Raw genomic sequence first — 17285 nt, 5'->3', positions numbered from 1 at the left:
GCGGAAAAGAATCTCGCCCATCAAACGCCGCTCTACTCGACAAAACCCGTGAGAGCGACCAAGGGACTTGTTGGTTTGCAGATATCGACAGCTTCTGCGACCATGAGTCTCCGACTAGCCACCCGGCGGCTGGCGGTTTCAGGTACGGCTCTTACTGATTTTGCCCTCAATGGGGTCAATTGGCCTTGACAATCCAGCTAACCACAAGCTTCAATCTATATAGCCAGGTCCGCGAACCCTGTATCAAGCACACCTACCCCCCTCTGGTCAGTCGGCGTCGGACCTTCGGTGCAGAGACGGCACAAATGGGCCGCCAACATCTTCAAGGGATGGGGTAAGCCCAAGAACAAGGACGCCGCCTCCTCCTCCACCGCGGACCCCGTGACCTCGCAGCTCGACGACCCCAAGAGCCGTGAACAATTCCTCGAGAAGAGCATGTACAGCGGCGTCGAGGACAACATCTTCCAGGACGAGATTGAGGCTCCCTCCAAGGGCCGCCCCGAGGCCGCTCCGGGAGGCGCCGAGGTCGAGCAAAAGACGAAGGAGAACATGGCCTTGATCGTGGATCCCGACCCGAGGAGCCGTATCCGCTGGCAGCGCAAGAAGGTGATCAAGATGGTGCAGAACAACGGCCGGATGACCAAGGAGGAGCGAATCAAGATGAACGAGCGGGAGCTCCTGCACAAGAGCGAGTTCATGGCCACCAGCGTCAAGAAGCTCACCATGCTGGCCCGCCAGATCGCCGGTAAGCCCATCGACGAGGCAATCCTGCAGATGAAGTGGTCCAAGAAGAAGTTTGCGGCCGAGGTCCGGTACTACCTCGAGGAGGCCCGCGACCTGGCCATCGCCCAGCGCGGCATGGGACTCGGCAAGGTCAACGGCGAGACCCTTGCGAAGCCGTACAAGATCCAGACGCAAAAGGGCAAGTGGCTCGAGGTTGAGGACCCCACGAGCATCTACATTGCTCAGTCGTGGGTTGGCCGGGGTCCTTGGCGAGGAAAGCGAATCGACTACAAGGGTCGAGGACGAATGGGAATTATCAGACACCCGAGCACAAGTACATTTCCCAATCCCGGAAACACCATCTCAAATTTATGCTGACTGACTTTCCAGGTTTCACGGTTTTGCTCAAGGAGGAGAAGACGAGGATACGACAACATGAGGAGCGCACTGCCAAGGAGCAGCGCAAGGGGCCCTGGGTGCATCTGCCATCACGACCAGTATACGGACAAAGGCCATACTATGCTTGGTAGACAGACTACGCTCAGTAGCTGGATGCTCAAGAGATCCATGGAAAACCAAGGTCTCGGCTGCCGAGCCTTTCATGCAATCTCTCATAAAAACGTGTAAGATACGATAGATATGTACAATGAATGGGATGTACACTTGTTGATATCAAACTGCATCCGAGCGGGTTCAAATGGCTCAAAGTTTAAACATTTGGATAGCGTTTTTCTTCAATTCCCGCTCCAAAAGATAAAGTGATGGTATCCGATCCTTGAACAACCCGGTTCAACGCCATTTAGTTTGAAGAAGATAGTCAGGAGGCAAGTATCCCCTGAGAAAACTTGCCAAACAAGAATTTTATACGGTTGCGCTGATCAGACTAGGGTTGTAGTCTCACGATCAGGACTCGTTGGTTCCCGTATCATGACCAGCCCCTTGCTGGGTATCAAAAACAACGCATCAAAGTGTCATGAGTGCTAAGTGGTTTCCGTGATTCCAGTCCAAATTGCTGAACCTCCTATTCTCACACCATGGTTCGCGGCTTTTGTCGAGGAAGCATGTCCTCGTAGCGGTGGGACATCATCTCAAGGTCATAGCCATTCTTTTCAACAATGGATCCTTGATCGGCCGAGTTGTAGTTGGCACCGCCGGCAGGCATTGGGTGAGAGATGGCCGTGTTTCCACGCGGCAGGTTGTTTCGCTGGTTTCGTCGTCGCCAGAGGAAGCATAGCGCGATACCGAGGAGTGCAAGGACACCAGCAGTAACTCCAACACCAATGCCAATTTGCGCAGACTTGGACAATCCACCAGATCCAGACGACTCTTCATCCTTGTCGTCTTTATCGGAAGAATCAGAAGTAGCACCAGCACCGGCAGCTCCCTCGGTTGTCGAGGCCTTGTCGGTAGCTGAGGCGGAGGCGGAAGTGGAAGCGGAAGCGGAAGCAGAGTCCGTGGCAGAAGCTGCCTCAGTAGTCTATCAACCATATTAGTTTGATCCTGTTGTCATAGCAAACTCGGCTCCTTACGGTAGACTCGGCTTCAGCGGAAGTCGAAGCAGGGACAGACTCAGCGGCAGAAGAGGTCGTCTCTTCAGGTGCGGCTGATGAGGTAGGCACGGCCGAGGATGAAGCAGCCTCAGTGGTAGCAGCTGCTTCACTAGTCGAAGTAGCAGCCTCAGATGTTGTCGCTGGAGCGGAAGAGGCTTCACTGCTAGCACCCGTAGCCGCAGGGAGGTTGACTAGCGGTAGGCCTTGGACATGTCAGTTGTTGCCAGGCAATAGCTGATAATACATATGAGCTTACCCGCACAGAATCCACTGGCCAAGTTGCCAGTAATGTCGGTGTCTTGGACACCACATGGTCTGGCGCACTCAGCCATGCCTTTGGCAAATTCGGTGGATGCGCAAATGCATGTCGCCGTGTTATCCGGGCAGTTATAAGCAGCATTTGGTTCTTTCAAAGTGTTAACGCAATTCGTCTGCGCCGAATGATTAGTATGCGTGATTTGGTCGGGTCAAGAGGCTGGTCGTGTATAACCAGTGGCGCTTTGAGAACTCACAATACAGGCTGTAGAATCCTGAGCATTAACGCCAAATGTCTGAAGGGCGCCCAGCGCCACTAGGGTTGAAAGAGAAAAGCGCATCTCGACGGTATGTAATGAGGGCTATATCTCATTACTTGGGAATGTCGCGAGCGAACAATGTCGGAAGGACCGCAACCAAAGCCGGACGTTGAAGCGGTGGATAGGTCCGGGTCGAGATGTCGTTAACGAAGGTGGTGATGGGTACTACAACCACGACGAAGCGGTAATGTCGACTCCAAGTAGAAGAGGAAAGTGGCGGTAGAGGTCGCAGCCAGATCCCAGTAGGTTCGCGGAGGTGCGTCGGAAGCAAGGTCCTTGAAGTAGAAGGGGATAACGAGAGCTCGACAGTGTCACAAGGGGACGTGGTCCAACGTGGCACCCGATGCAGCAATGGAGGATCAGATGCAGGATGCCGAGGTTGAATACGAAGCTGAGGTTGCAGCTGGTGTGAAGGAATACGGCTGCAGTGGTGTAATCGGCCAAGCACACGAGAAAGTCAAAAAAGAAGTCGAAGGAAGCGAAGGAGAGACGAGGTAAGCTGCGAAAGAATAGGTTCGGTAAAGAGTCGAAAGGAATGAATGACTGGAAGGTGAGAAAAGGCGAATGGAAGCGATGTGGGACACTTGAAGGAGTGAAAGAGCCCCGAAAGAAGACGCGATCGTGAAAAGAGTAGACGAGTGCGGAAGCAGAAGAAGACCGTTCGATTGTTGTAGAACGGAAGAAGAAGAGAAGGTGGGCTCCAACGGGAACTTGTCTTGGGAGTGACGACAACGGGCAAGGGAGGGGGAGAAGAAAGAGAGATGAGATGAAGTGCCCGAGGAATGGAATGGGGAAAAAACGAGCTAGAGCCCCGGGAAGCAAAGAACGGGGGTCAGACGGGTGTAGCAGGTAAATTACACTGAGGTAAACAAGAATGCAAGCGTCGTCGTCGTGGGGTGGGAGCTAGAGGGTTGAAGAATGAACGAAGGAAGGGCCAGGACCTCGTCGTCCAGACAAGGGCGACCCAGCTGAATGGATGTGGATGTGGATGATGGGCGATGCATCGATGGATGGATGCCCAGCTTGCTCAAGTCCCGCTCCAGGGGAGGGAAACATCCATTTGCATTGCACATTTGATCGCTCAAGCGCCTGCACAGGAGGCCCAGTCCATCCCCGTCCATGAAAGGCGTTTTGTGAATGCGCCTTGTGGCTCCCCTCCCTCCCCTGGCCTCCATCCATGGACAACGGCCCTGGCCTGCTGCAACCGTCAGAGAACAGACCCCGACGTCACGAAAGCAGCCGGCGCCGTTGACATCCATCGACACGAGGAAAAGGGGGCCAACCAGCGCCCACCATCACGACAGAAAACTTCCATTCAGAGCTGCACGACGCTGCTAGCGGCGGGGTTCAATGGGACAGTTCCCCTGGCGGCGGCCGCTAAGCCAGGCACAGGGACAATAGCGAAAAAGGTCGGGTTTACCGCCCAACACCATCTCCCGGAGCAGGTGGTCTCATTTGTTTCATCTGACTCCCGATGGATGGAAGCGGATGTTTCTCAGATCTTTCTTTTGTGCTTCGCCGCATGCAACGACAATGCCTCCTAGGAGATGGCGATAAGCTTTAGTCTTGTGCCATTAACTCGAACAGCGCACTATGAACCCACTCATGCTCTCTCTTGCATTGACCATGATGCTTGCTCCTCTAGCGGCGCATGTGAGACGAACGGATCGGATCCAGGGCAATGCCCTCTCTGACAGCAGCAGCAGCAAGCAGAGAGCGCCGTGCTGCACAGGCGAAACGCTCCAGCAAGACGCCATTTATGCAATCCACGCAGGCCCAGTCTGACTGGTATTATTACGATGGGCATGCCAGTCCCTGGCTAGCCCCAGAGTGGTAATATCAACCCCAGTGTAGCCGCCCAGGATCTATCGCCTTGGCTTGGAGCCAGTGGTCCTCTGCACTGCCGCGCTCATCAAACGCTCGTCTGGAGAAGCACTGTGAGGGGACCTGGAATATGGCGCATACTGACAGTGTGTCTGTCCAGACTCGGCAGAGCTGGGGTGTCGTGTCGTGTTGGGCAGAGAGGCAGCCCTTGGCAACAGCCGCACTCCTTTGTCGCCGCGCGGTGGAGCGTCAAATCTCAATGCAGCTCCCACCCACTCTCCTTCATTCAGCTCTCTGACGGACGTCGTCTGACGGATCGCATACAGCCGTAGAAGCTCACAGGGGAGACCAGACAAAGGACGGCCATGGCGATGCAGGCGGTCAGGCCAAATCACGTCTCAGAGAGACAAGACGCCGCGATGTGTGTGTCATGTCTGCAGCGGCCAGGGGTCAGATGTTCTAATTTTTCTTTGTGCCTTCTCTCCTTGCGCCGTCCAAACCACCACTGCGCCATCTGAATGGTCCTGTCGACTGTGGGACAATGGCTTGCATGTGGAGGGATCCGGATCGGCATCAGGGATCCATCACCCGTTGTCGCCCGGGCTCGCCACGGCTATTGTTGAAGCTCGTTACGAGTCTTTGGCGATGTGACCTTACCAAACCTAGGTCGAGACTTGGGTGAGACGAGGAGCGTTGTTGAAGCTATAGAGAATAGCTGTGCGAACTGCTGGGCAGAGCAAAGACGATTCTCTTCTGCATCTTCGTTTCATCTTTGCAAAAAACTTGCGCCCAGGCCAGCCGCTGCCGCTGAACTGTCCTGCCTTAGCGTGAAACAATAGCATGATGGTAGAGGGATGGGATGCAGTTCCCGGCGCCTGTTGGCCTCCCCCCGGCCTTCGCGCCCAGCCTGGCCGTTGAGCGGCTTCAACCTTTGCGGCTTGATCGATAATAAGAGGCCTCGTGAGGCCGCGGCTAGACGAACCTTTTGGCCTGGTGGGCCTCAACCTGGTGATGTTTGTTTCCACGATGCAGTAATTCGTGGTCGTGGAAAGTGGCCAACTCAAAGTCGTCTGTTGGGAGATCTTCTCTCTTGGCGACTGCTTCCGGCTTGAAACGACGTGGAGCCTTGGCACCATCGGTCAGCATCAGCATCAGCAGTTGTCAGCCCGCACCGCTCCATAATCCTTTCGTTTTTTTAATAGAAGTGCGTGACGAATATCCGTATATCGCATCTAGAAGCGGTCAGCGAACGGGAGATGACGATCCAAAGCTTTTACAGGGCTACCTCGTGCAGTTCGTCGATCGTGAATACGGCCGTCCGTGCTCTCAATGGCATTCTGAGGGGAACATCGGGCGACGCCATACAACCCATCACCAGATGCTAAAGCATACGACACAGATACTTTGTTAGAACAAAGAACCTCCATATCGAATAGTGTAGCCGAGACTGCAGAGATACGAAGCTGCCAAGCTTTCGTCATTCTCTTTTCACTCACGAGCGACTTTTACGGAAGCCTGGGTTACAGCAAGGGAATTTCGAACACGAAGTGCCGATCCGAGGTCCCATCACGGTGGGATGATGCACATGGAAGTCTGCTTTGTCCTTCACAGGTTGTCGGGAAGAGGTAGGATTGGTCTGTTATCACTCGTGGTCAGCTATTGCGAATAAGGTGTGGAAAGCCAGGTTGTTGATAAATCTAGGCTACGGATCTCGGCGTACTTACCTAGCCGAAGCTTTTAAGTTGCAAAGAGTGAGCTACGCAGAACTATTGTCATCATGTAACGAATCCTGAGCTAGTAGATCTATCTGTTCAGATAAACCGGCCAAGGACATGTCTAATAGATCGTCCAGGTCAAGAGCCAAATTATTCTAAGAAAACTTCCATGTCGTTGCTTTGAGTTGTACAGCTACGGTAGCCACCAATCGGGGCTTCGGGATTAGAGTGACCCGAGTTAAGTAGTGACCTCCAGTTATCACCACCGGTCGTGCGATCAAAGGTAGAGTTGACAGCCCATCCAGTCGGACCTCGTTTTGCTCGTATACAACGCCGTCAGTATGGCAGGCTGCGACACATTTCTGAGCGGGAGAGGGAGAGAATCTAGAATTTCCATGGACCCTGGGTAGCCGTTTGCTATTCGACACCTTGACGACGAAATGACCTCATTGTAGGCGCGCCTCTTCCGATAACGCTTCTCACTGGACGCCTCACAAACGCCCACCTCCAGTCCAAGACGATGCGACGCCGTGAGGGTGGCTGTCGACAACCCTAGCTTGCGTCCCCAGATCTCTCCGCCCTCTCCAGCCTCCCGCCCGTATCTGCGGGGGTTGGCGACTGAGGCCCGATCTTCGAGCTGAGACGGCTGATCGCCTCGGCAAGATCAGTGAAGGAGCCATCCATGTGTTATTGCTTTTATCTGGCTTGTGTGTCCAGCGCCTACACTTGCCAGACAGTTGGCTGTCCCTCATGCGCTGATACGCGGATGGGCGGGATCAACCACCCAGGCATCTTGGCATTGGTGATGTACGGTCTGGATGCTGAGCAATGCGGGATCCAATCAGGAGGATTTCCCATGCCCTAGGGCTGCTTCTTCAAAGCCAGCAGTCCTTGATAGCAGAGCCAGAAACAAGGCCGTCAGGTGTTTTGTTGCGTGCTCCTCCTGGCGCTCGACGGAGATTCTCATGGCCGGGACCCCGAGTCGCCCGTGCACTGGGAATAACGGCGCGGAATTAACGGTGGGCTGGGTCGCCGGAGGAAGCAGTCAATCGGAGCGAGCCTGAAAGGAGTCCAGGACGCTCGACGGGGCGAGTCTGAGTCGAATCGGGGTCTAGACCCTTGGGCGACCCGCGTCTTCTGGGATAAGATCGGCTTCCAGCCAACGGGCCCTCGTGCAAATGTACCGGTACCACAGCGTCACAGACCGGGGAGCCGGAGCTGTTAAGAGATGAGCAGAGACATTGTAGTTTTTGGGCCAGACAAGAGTAAGACCTAAGGCTCTAGGTATTGTGTCAAGACCTATCAGATAGGAGCAGTGTCATGGAAGCGGAAATGGCCAAATTGTCACAAAAATGCCATTTTCCTGAGATTGCAGCAATCCTCTGTAACCACCTCCAAACCAACCAACATTGATGCAAAAGTACCACGACATTGGGCTTTTGAAGTGGTCGCTCGGCATTACATCATATGACCCTCGCTTCCCGTCTTTCTGGGAAGGAGCATCCCTGTCCTTGTCCCCAGTGGAAGGTGCTGAATTATTGGGAGTGACTTTTTTTTCCACCTCCACGCGCGCACGCACACACTGGCTCTCAGGTTCACGCAGTTGCCTGCTGATCAATCTTGGTGCATGCCCTCTTTCCCAACCTCAAACCTTCCATTCCCATCGAGTCAAGGGAGTAGGTAGGCCACCGTCAGAGAAGGAGCCCCCAAGCCTTTCATTTCAGCCTCTCATTCTATACCCCACCTTTTTTTTATACCTTCGACTTCCTTCAGACCCTGAGATCGGAGTCGCTTTTCTCTCCGCGATAGCCTCGACACGTCACGTTTCTCGACCGCATTATCTGCCAGCTCTACCTAGGCCTCGCGATTCGCGCCCGCAAACCAACTTCATCTTGTCTGCGCGCCTATTCCCTAGCTGACATTCCATGTGTTGCTATTGAGGCACCGTCGATACACAATCAGAGGCCTTGAGCATCGTGTGATGCGCTCTGCCCCCCAGCCTTGCGCTCGCGACAAACATGGCCAACCCGATAGGCGAAGATAACTGGCTCGCCTACCTCGAAGAGATCGTACGCAACGCCTCCGACCTTGAGCAGCGAGTCAATGTCGTCGAACTGTACAAGCGCGCCGTCGGCGCTGAGCCTGGCAGCCTGCGCATCTGGCTAGCCTACTGCAACTACTTCTGGTCGCTGTGGGAGGAGACGCAGGCCCCTTCAGGCGCCGGCTGGTCCGACGAGGAGCGCCTTCTCGGTCGCGAGCTCTTCTCCTTCGGAGCTGCTCTTGATTTGTGGCAGCAAGGATATGAGGCCATCCGATACCGGCTCGGCGACAGCCACCTACTCTGGGACCGCTGGATATCACTCGAGATGGAGCTTCTTGCTAAGACGAGAACCCCCGAGGGCATCAAGCGCATCACCCACCTGTATCGCGACCGTCTGCTCACCCCGCACCTCACCTGGGACGAGACCTCTCAGAATTTCTCGACCTTTTTGTCCGAGTACAACCGTTCCGCTTGGGAGGATTCCATGAAGGACATTACGACCAATGCCCAGGAGACGAAGCGCTTAATCTCCGCACGCGATCCTTTCGAGAGCAAGCTGAAGCGCGCGGTGGATGCTGGCGATGTAGATGCTCAGAAGGAGGCGTTGACGACTTATCTCGACTGGGAAATGATCCAAAGCAAGCGCAGCAACGACAACCCCGAAATTGGCATTGACCTCTGCCGTGGGCTCTACGCCCGTGCGTTGACCAGTGTTCTCGCCACAGACCAGAGTACCTGGTACGAGTACATCGTGTTCCTTTCGTCTTCAAACTCCGATCTTCAATCCCCTGGAAACCTCCTCGATGTCCTCCGCAGGGCTGTTCAGCATTGCCCCTGGTCGGGTCTTCTTTGGAACCGCTACATTCTATGCGCTGAGGAAGCAAGATTGCCGTTTGGTGAGGTTGAGTCCATCAAGCATGCCGCTACGAGCGAGGATCAGCTACTCAAGGATGGCATGGAGGGCATGATTGAGATGTATGTGGCTTGGTGTGGCTTTCTGAAGCGGACTGCGATGGATGCTACCGCTACGGACGAGTCCGTTGACGTTGCCGATGTCGGTCTCGGCGCTGCTCTCGAGGATGTTTCGGTTGTTGGTCAGCGACTCTACGGCAAGGACTTTCAAGGCGATCCCAAATTTCGACTCGAACGCATCTATATCCAGTATCTCACAGAGAAGAAGGGTGCCGTGGACGAGGCCAGAGCACAGTGGAACAAGCTTGCAGCCTTGCAGATTCACGCCGACAATCACGACTTTTGGTTCAGGTATTATATGTGGGAGATGCTGATCTTCTCTTCCTCTGGTGCTCAGGACAATCGGAGTCCCACCCCCTCCTCCGCCGGCGCCAGCTTCCGAATACCCACTTTGGCAACCGCAGTTCTTGCTCGGGCTGTCGCTCGTAGGACGATTGACTGGCCTGAAAAGGTCTTGGAGGTTTACATGCAGCATTGCAACGACTACGAACAACCTCTTTCTTTGCGGAAAGCGGCCGATCGGGTACACAAGACTGGAAAGGAGGTGAAGAGGCGTCGCGAACGCGAAGAGCAGGAGAAGACAGCTGCCTACGCTGCGTACTACAACGCCCCGGCGGCAGGAGAGGAGACTCAGGAGGCTAAATCGCCAGGCGGTTCTAAGCGAAAGCGGGAGGCCGATGCGGATGCCACAGAGGAGCCTGAGATTGCCAGCAAAAGACAAAAGAGTGATGCCGACAGAGAGCAGCCTGAACAGGATGCGACTACACAGCAATCACAGGCGCCCAAGAGAGACAGGGAGAATTCCACCATTATCGTAACCAACCTCCCTAGCGATGTCACCCAAACCAAGGTCCGACAGTACTTCAAGGAATATGGACACATCAACAACATCACCGCTCTTGTGCGCGAGGAGAAGGCCAACTCCTCCACAGCCCTCATCGAGTTCAGCTCGCCTGAGGAGGCACAATCTGCATTGCTTCGAGATGGAAAATATTTTGGCCAGTCACAACTCACTGTCAAGTCTGGCCACGATCTGACTGTTTACGTTGCCAACTTTCCTCCTGTTGCCGATGAGGCGTACATCCGCAACCTGTTCAAGGATTGTGGAGAAATACTGAGCATTCGATGGCCAAGCCTCAAGGTCAACTCCCATCGTCGGTTCTGCTACATCTCGTTCCGGGATCAAGAGGCATCTGCAAATGCCATCAAAAAAGAGGGCAAGGTGCTCGAGGGCCGTTACAAGCTTCTTGCCAAGTATTCCGACCCCAACCACAAGAAAGCTCGCGAAGGCGCCCTCTCGGAAGGCCGAGAAGTCCACATTAGCAATCTGGATAGAACTGCGAGCGAAGCAGACCTCAAGGGGGTCTTTTCCAAGTACGGCAAAGTTACGAGAGTCAAGGTTCCGCAGACTCTATTAGGTAAAAACAAGGGATTCGCCTTTATCGACTTTGAGACAAAAGAGGAGGCAGAGAAGGCCGTGGCCGAGATGAACAACACCAAGTTCCGAAGCCAGATTCTTGAGGTTTCACTTTCCAAGGAGTCAAAGGTGAAGCCAGCAGCCAAGACCATCGTTGCTGAAAACGCCAGAAGCTCGCCAGCACCTTCTTCTCGTGATGCGGAGGGAGACGATGCCATGGAAGACGCAGGAAGCGATGCTCAAGTTAAGCCAACTGCTGCAGACATCTCGGCCCGGACGGTTGCTCTGATGGGTCTCCCTGATACTGTCAACGATGCGAGGATCCGGGCTCTTGTCGAACCTCTAGGAGCCATTGTTAAGTTAATCGTCTTGCCCGCCAACGGAGGTGCCAAGATCGAGTTTGCCGATGTTGCCACCGCTGGCAAGGCAAGCCTCCAACTCAACAGCATGGAGTTTGAGGGTCGTCCACTTCGAACTGGCACCGTGGAGGAGCTCCGGCAAGCCAAGGCAGAGCACGTTCAAGACCGCATTGTGTATGGAAGTGGCAACAAGGATCAAAAGCCCAAGACCACCACATCTACCGGTTTCATGCCGCCACCAACTACCTTGCGGCGACCTGTTCTAGGCAAGCCTGGCCCGCGTCGTGGCCTAGGCTTCAAGCCCTCAGCCCCCAAGGCGGCCCAGAACGGTGCGGAGACCAACGGGGAATCTGTGGCGGGTGCCAAGAAGAGCAATGCGGATTTCAAGGCCATGTTCCTGGCGAGCGGCAAGGAAGAAAAGGAGACAGAGAAGAAGGAAACCGAGAACAAGTCCTGAGCAGTATGTGGAAACTGCTTTCGACACCACATCATGTAGCATATTGTATTGTACTACGATGAGATGAGATATCCAGGAGATTCGGGGAAGACAAAGGATTGGGGGAGGACTGTACACTGTACAGCTGTTGAATGCAAGTACTGGCGCTCAGCCTAGCTCTAGGGCCAAGAGAAGGCCTTCTAATCACATCCTTGCGTTATTGCTTCGTCGCCATCCATCTGCGAGCCTAGACATGAAGCCCATTTCAGGCTACACCAGGTAGATTGGCTGATATGCGCACCGCTTTTATCTAGTATTATACTTTCAAAAACGTCTAATGCATTGTATCTATTTTAGCAAGCCTTTCCTTTCCTTTCCCTTGAAAACCTGTGATATCCTCTATGTCTGACCCCGTGCATGCAACAAACAAGTGGTCAAATCCATCAAAATACCTACCTAGCCACTCAAACTCACGCCTTGACTGCCAACCCGGTTGCGGCCGATCTATCCTGCCCGAAATCCTGCGTGAAGATTCTCTGCCAAACGTCGAGCCACTTCTCCTGCTGGGCAGTGGGCAGCTTGCCCGGCTGCTTGAAAGACCGGGTCAGAACCTCGCGAAGGCGGGTTCGGAGAACTTTGATAACGAGCATCGTCTTCCAGTCTGGGACAACGAAGCGACCTCGATTTCCGTCCAAGACAATTACTCCAGAATACATCTAGCAGAGGCATTAGTACTATATCAAGGGCATCAACTAAAATAGGGGAGTCTTACATCGCATCGTACATCGCCGCACAAGAGGGCGATTGCGAAGGGTTCCACGGCAGTAGCCTCGTGGGCGTGATACACCCTGTGGTTCAATGTCAGCTCGTCACTCAAGTAGATGCATGTTTGAAGGCTTACGTCTTGGATTGCATAATGTGATAGTAGGACAACCATCTAAGGTCAAGGCGGCCTCGGTTGACAGACGAAGGGTGGAGGCTGATGGATTGGTTCGTACCAATGTTCCTCAACCCCTTAGACCCCGGTGCTTCTCTCACGAGAATCTTGGGGTAGAAGCTCCATGCAATAACAGAAGCCGAGACCACGTCATTGTCGCTGTTGAGGTTGACTCTGCGTGGGATCTCGAAAAAGTGCTGATGTCGCCGTCCACGGCCACCAGAGAATCTAGCCCGTGAAAGCGTTCGCCTCTCTTCCTCCGTGAGGGAGAGGAACCCAGAGTCTGCAAGAGATGTGAGAAGCTGTCCTTTGAGATCTTCTATATTGGCCAGAGTCTGCTGGCTCAAAAAGTTCTTTCGACAGAATTGAAACTCTTTTCCACCGCCACCGGCAGACTGACACACTCGCTTCCACGCTAGATATGCGTTGTAAATGGTGAGAAGATCCGAGTCCCCTCTTCTGAAAGCCATGCGTGCGTTGTCTGCCTGTGTTCTCTGGCCAAACGGTGCAGAGAACGGTGACTTGGAGGAGAGTATAGCAGCAACGGTGATGGCCATATCCAGACACTTGAAGATGACTCCGAGCAGAATAAGTTTTCCCAAGAAAACATCCAAAGGTAGCCTGGCTAGTTGATGTCCAAGCGGTGTCAGTTCTTCGGCTTGCGTCAAAGCACGAACGTCCACGAGAGCGTCAATGGCGCGGCGTATGTTTTTGGCAGATGGAGGATCCAAGGCATCACCTAGGGTCTCCTCAATTCCTCCTATCTTGCAGATCTTGACTCGGATCGCCAAGTCTTGCAACGAGAGGCGGAGCATTTCAGGCGTCTGCTGATCGCTCATCAAGTTGTCATGGCGATACTTGGTAAACATGTGGAAGCAAAGTCCCTCTTGCACTCGGCCGGCTCGTCCACGCCTTTGCTTGGCGTTGGCCCGCGAGATGAATGTATCGATAAGGCGTGACAGTTGCCGTCTCTCATCGAATCGCATCTCACGATGTTTGCCAGTGTCTATCACACAGGTGACATCGGGAATGGTGATACCTGTCTCGGCAATGTTGGTGGCAAGAACAATCTTGCGTATGCCGGGAGGTGGGATCAAGAATGCCGATTCTTGATCCTCTGTGGCAATGCTGGAGTGAAGAGGATAGACGAGCCAGTCTTTGGCGAACCGTGGATCTCCAAGAAGCATATCATTGAGCGTACGGATCTCTGCAATACCTGGTAAGAATACCAAGATAGCCTTGCTATAGTTTTGGAGATCATTGTCGACTGCAATGTGGGCTATCAGCTGAACGATCAAGTCAAACTCGATGCGATACTCGTCGAGTTGGGCCAAGCTCGAGCGTGTCCTCGACGAATATCCCGTCAAGCTCTTCGAGACATCACTCTTTGGGTTTTCCCCTTCGCTCTCAACCAGATCGTCGTCGATATCGACCATCTTGTCCGGCTGGGAGTCTGCTGGCGTGTATCCAGTAAGTTCGACAGCATCCTCGAGATAGCGGACCTGGACTGGAAAAGTTCGTCCAGGAACGTTGAGAACAGGCGCTCCGTCTAAGTACGCCGAGAAACGTTCTGCATCGACCGTGGCTGACATCAGGACAACCTTCAAGTCCTTCCGGCGCTTGAGAAGCTTTTTCAAAACAATCAGGAGGAAATCGCTGTCGATAGATCGCTCGTGAACTTCATCAAGCACCAAATGCGTTACCTCTTGGAGGTCGTTTGAGCCTTCGAGCATTCGCATCACGATACCAGTGGTCGCATACACCAGTCTCGTTTCTTTCGAGGCTTTGGCCTCCAGCCGAATCGAGTAGCCAACCAGTGACCGGTTAGTGCCAAGGTCATTTCTGTTTTCACCAAGCTCTTCGCTCACTCGGCGAGCAAGGGAGATTGCAGAAATACGTCGAGGCTCTGTGCAGTACACCTTACAGGGCTTTCCCTGCGACAGCTGATGCTCCAGCAAGAAAGATGGGACCTGAGTACTCTTTCCGCTATATGATGGTTAGTCCATGCCAGTTAAGAGCCATGAGGGAAGGGTATCATACCAGCCAGTCTCGCCACAAACAATCACGACCTGGTTTCCATCGACAGCGTCCAGCACTTGCTGTCTGAAGTGCCACATGGGAAGCTGCATTCGGGATTGCTATTCACACGTCAGTTTCTGCTAGAATTAGAAGCTCGCCACCTTACTCACTAGCATCATTTGGAACTTGCGGGTACTGGACTTGTCTGCCCAGATTCTTTGGTAGTACTCTCCGTTAGTAGCGTTCTGTCTTGAACGATCTTGGCCACCATCATCGCCAGAGTCGTTGAGGGTTTTGCTACCCCTGCCCCTGAATGCTCCTTGAATTATAACGCCGTCTTCAAGCTCTTGATCGTGTCGTTGGCGAACCAATGCTCTCAAGTCTTTAACCACGACTCTGTCTTGCTCATCGATTTGAGCTTTCCTGGCTTCAGCAAGCTCAGTCCAGAAATCTTTCCACACATGTGGGAGCCTAAGGCCGACTTTCTCTTCTTTGGGGTTCCCACTGAAAGTATAGAACAGGGCTGCCGTGGAGATGTAAGCCTCAGACTGTTTCGATTCCGGTGTAGCAATGCCGGTCATGGTGAAAGTGAAGTGAAAGGGGTCAGCAATGATCTCAACGTCGGGCGAGGTAGCCGGGAACGGCAATTCTTGTGCTTTCGTCCAGAAAATATCCAACGAGTGACGGTTCGCAAAAGATGCATCCGATACAATTGTGTACGAGACTTTCGCCGCCGCATCTCTGTGTTTCCCAATTAGCAAAGTATTCGCGTTCAAATTAAAAATCTTGCGAGGTTTTACCTTGAGCGACAGGTCTCCTCCAAAGTCCTCCTGGGACTGACTCCTGTCCACTTTCCAAAGTCACGGATCACGATCTTGGATCCGTCGGCTGAATTTACAACCGTGCGGCTCTCTCCAGTGCTGGCGTCGACTTCGTTCTGGGGTAAGGAGGCAAATAATCCTCCTATGTCGCCGTCGTCATCTTCGTTCGCCTCAGCCAGGATCTCAGCAGCAATCCGGTTCGCCTCGTCGTTGATTCCGTCCTCATCCGTCTTTTCTGGTGCTGGTTCTTCCGGTGTTGAAGCAGCTTCAGTTTGTGTTTCAGCTTGTGCCTCGGCCTCCTTCTTCGCGGTTGCAAGCTGTTTCTCCAAGTTGATTTTCTGAGCTTTCCACAGTTGCTCAGCTTCGTACTTGTCAAACAGCACATCAGACTCAATCTTTCGGATTTTTGCTTCAAGCTTTGCAACAGCAAGTTCTTCGTCAACGTCGGCAGCTTGCGATTTGTGCAACCGGTGGTAGCCACGCTCGAACTCTAGAAGCTTGGCTTTAGTCTCCAGATACTTCGGAACAAGCTCGTCAGGTTCGATATCACTATCACAAGTGACAACCATTTTCTTGGCCGCTGAGGAGGTCTTAGCCGGTCGACCTTTACCGGCAGTTTTACCCTTGCGGCCGTTCTTTGACTCAAAATGGCGAGGAGTGCTTGATCGAGTAGGAACTGGGCTTTCCTGAGGAGTATCTATGCCAGATTCAGTCAGAATATGGCAGGTGGTTCAGGGGCCGAGAAACAAACCAGTAGTACTTCTAGGGATGGGCTTCGACTTGGGCTCGTACGAGGGCAACTCGTCAAGGGGGCATTCCCGAGCCAGCCAATCCAGAGCTTCCTCAAGGCCCCAGATCGAGTCTCTGTTTGTGGGTGATACATTTGGCGAGATGTCCAGTATGTAACGTATCACGGCCGCAACACGCTCAGTGGGAAATTCGGCGGCGGAGAGCGTTTGCTGCAATGTCCAGAGTCGAGTGATCATGTCTTCCTCGGGAGGCATCTTTCCAGCGCCGCCATTCTCGGACGAGGTTAGGCTTGAGGATGAAAAGCGACTTTCAGCCTGAATCAAGTCAAGTATGTGATCCATTAGCTCCTGGGGCAACCACTTGAAGCTATTCACCGAGTCCGCTTGACCACGGAGAAGGCGACGGTCCGTATCCAGTCGAGATCTCTGGCGCTGAGCATCCCTCTTTGTTTTGCTAGCATGTTTTTCAACAAGAAGCTGAAGCTCGGATTCCTCCAATTGCCTCTCAAACTCTTCAGGGCTCAGCGGCTTTTCCTGAGTAGCAGCGCTGGCAGTCGCGTCACCAGGAGTCGCAGTCGATGATGGTGGGGCATCTTTCTGCGTCGATGGAGGGGCACCTGGGCCCTTGGCAGCAGCGCTCGCGGGCTTCGAATCAGGCTCGGAGAGTTCAGGCCTGGGCTTAGAAGCGATAGAGGTGGTCGCGAAGCCACGAGCAGGGTTAGCGGCGGGCTTCTTCTTCTTCTTTGCGCCAGCCATGATGGGTGGTGCCCAAGGAGAAGAGGAAGAGTGGCGAGTGGGAGGTCCCAGTCAAGGGAAAATTGGGACAGATGCTCTGGTGCGAATATCTAATGACAGGTCGGGTTGCAGGGGAAATGTAGGGACGATCAGTGTCAAAGGGGTCTTTTGCCTTGCGGCGTGCAGGATCAAAGATCTGGGGTTTCAAGTTTAGATCAGGCTGAAGAAAGGGTGCGAGAGTAAGGTCGGTTGATGGAGAGGATGTGACGCAAGGGCTTTTGATCGGTGGACCTTGAGGTGCTGCTCAGGTGCTGCTCAAGCGCTCAAAACAAGGTGTAGGAGGAAAAGATATTAGAACAACAGTGTGAGCTTAAAGTTTTGGCAAACGGTTCTCATCGGTTTGATCTCCGGA

The 17285-nt window shown here is 53.6% G+C and overlaps 4 protein-coding genes across 4 annotated transcripts; 2 read left to right on the top strand and 2 right to left on the bottom strand.

The window, feature by feature from the left end:
- Nucleotides 1-102: 102 nt before the first annotated feature.
- Nucleotides 103-1253, top strand: MRS44_007555 (mitochondrial 54S ribosomal protein uL22m; the record flags this gene model as incomplete). Its single annotated transcript, XM_046281098.1, has 3 exons — nucleotides 103-142; nucleotides 224-1057; nucleotides 1114-1253. 3 exons carry the CDS (start codon nucleotides 103-105, stop codon nucleotides 1251-1253), a joined length of 1014 nt encoding a protein of 337 aa, XP_046134441.1.
- Nucleotides 1254-1750: 497 nt separating this feature from the next.
- On the bottom strand, nucleotides 1751-2869 carry MRS44_007554 (uncharacterized protein; the record flags this gene model as incomplete). Its single annotated transcript, XM_046269339.2, has 4 exons — nucleotides 1751-2200; nucleotides 2253-2476; nucleotides 2530-2704; nucleotides 2786-2869. 4 exons carry the CDS (start codon nucleotides 2867-2869, stop codon nucleotides 1751-1753), a joined length of 933 nt encoding a protein of 310 aa, XP_046134442.2.
- Nucleotides 2870-8405: 5536 nt separating this feature from the next.
- On the top strand, nucleotides 8406-11633 carry MRS44_007553 (uncharacterized protein; the record flags this gene model as incomplete). Its single annotated transcript, XM_046270888.2, has 1 exon — nucleotides 8406-11633. The coding sequence occupies one exon, from the start codon at nucleotides 8406-8408 to the stop codon at nucleotides 11631-11633; it is 3228 nt and encodes a 1075-aa protein (XP_046134443.1).
- Nucleotides 11634-12082: 449 nt separating this feature from the next.
- On the bottom strand, nucleotides 12083-16894 carry MRS44_007552 (uncharacterized protein; the record flags this gene model as incomplete). Its single annotated transcript, XM_046276031.2, has 7 exons — nucleotides 12083-12328; nucleotides 12385-12460; nucleotides 12514-14535; nucleotides 14590-14687; nucleotides 14739-15309; nucleotides 15369-16086; nucleotides 16141-16894. The coding sequence occupies 7 exons, from the start codon at nucleotides 16892-16894 to the stop codon at nucleotides 12083-12085; spliced, it is 4485 nt and encodes a 1494-aa protein (XP_046134444.1).
- Nucleotides 16895-17285: the final 391 nt, after the last annotated feature.

Source organism: Fusarium solani, assembly GCF_023522795.1.
Source record: "Fusarium solani strain SB1 chromosome Unknown bctg00000004, whole genome shotgun sequence".
Taxonomy (NCBI): domain Eukaryota; kingdom Fungi; phylum Ascomycota; class Sordariomycetes; order Hypocreales; family Nectriaceae; genus Fusarium; species Fusarium solani.
Note: the sequence above shows the minus strand (reverse complement) of the source record. Positions and strands in the feature narration are given on the sequence as shown.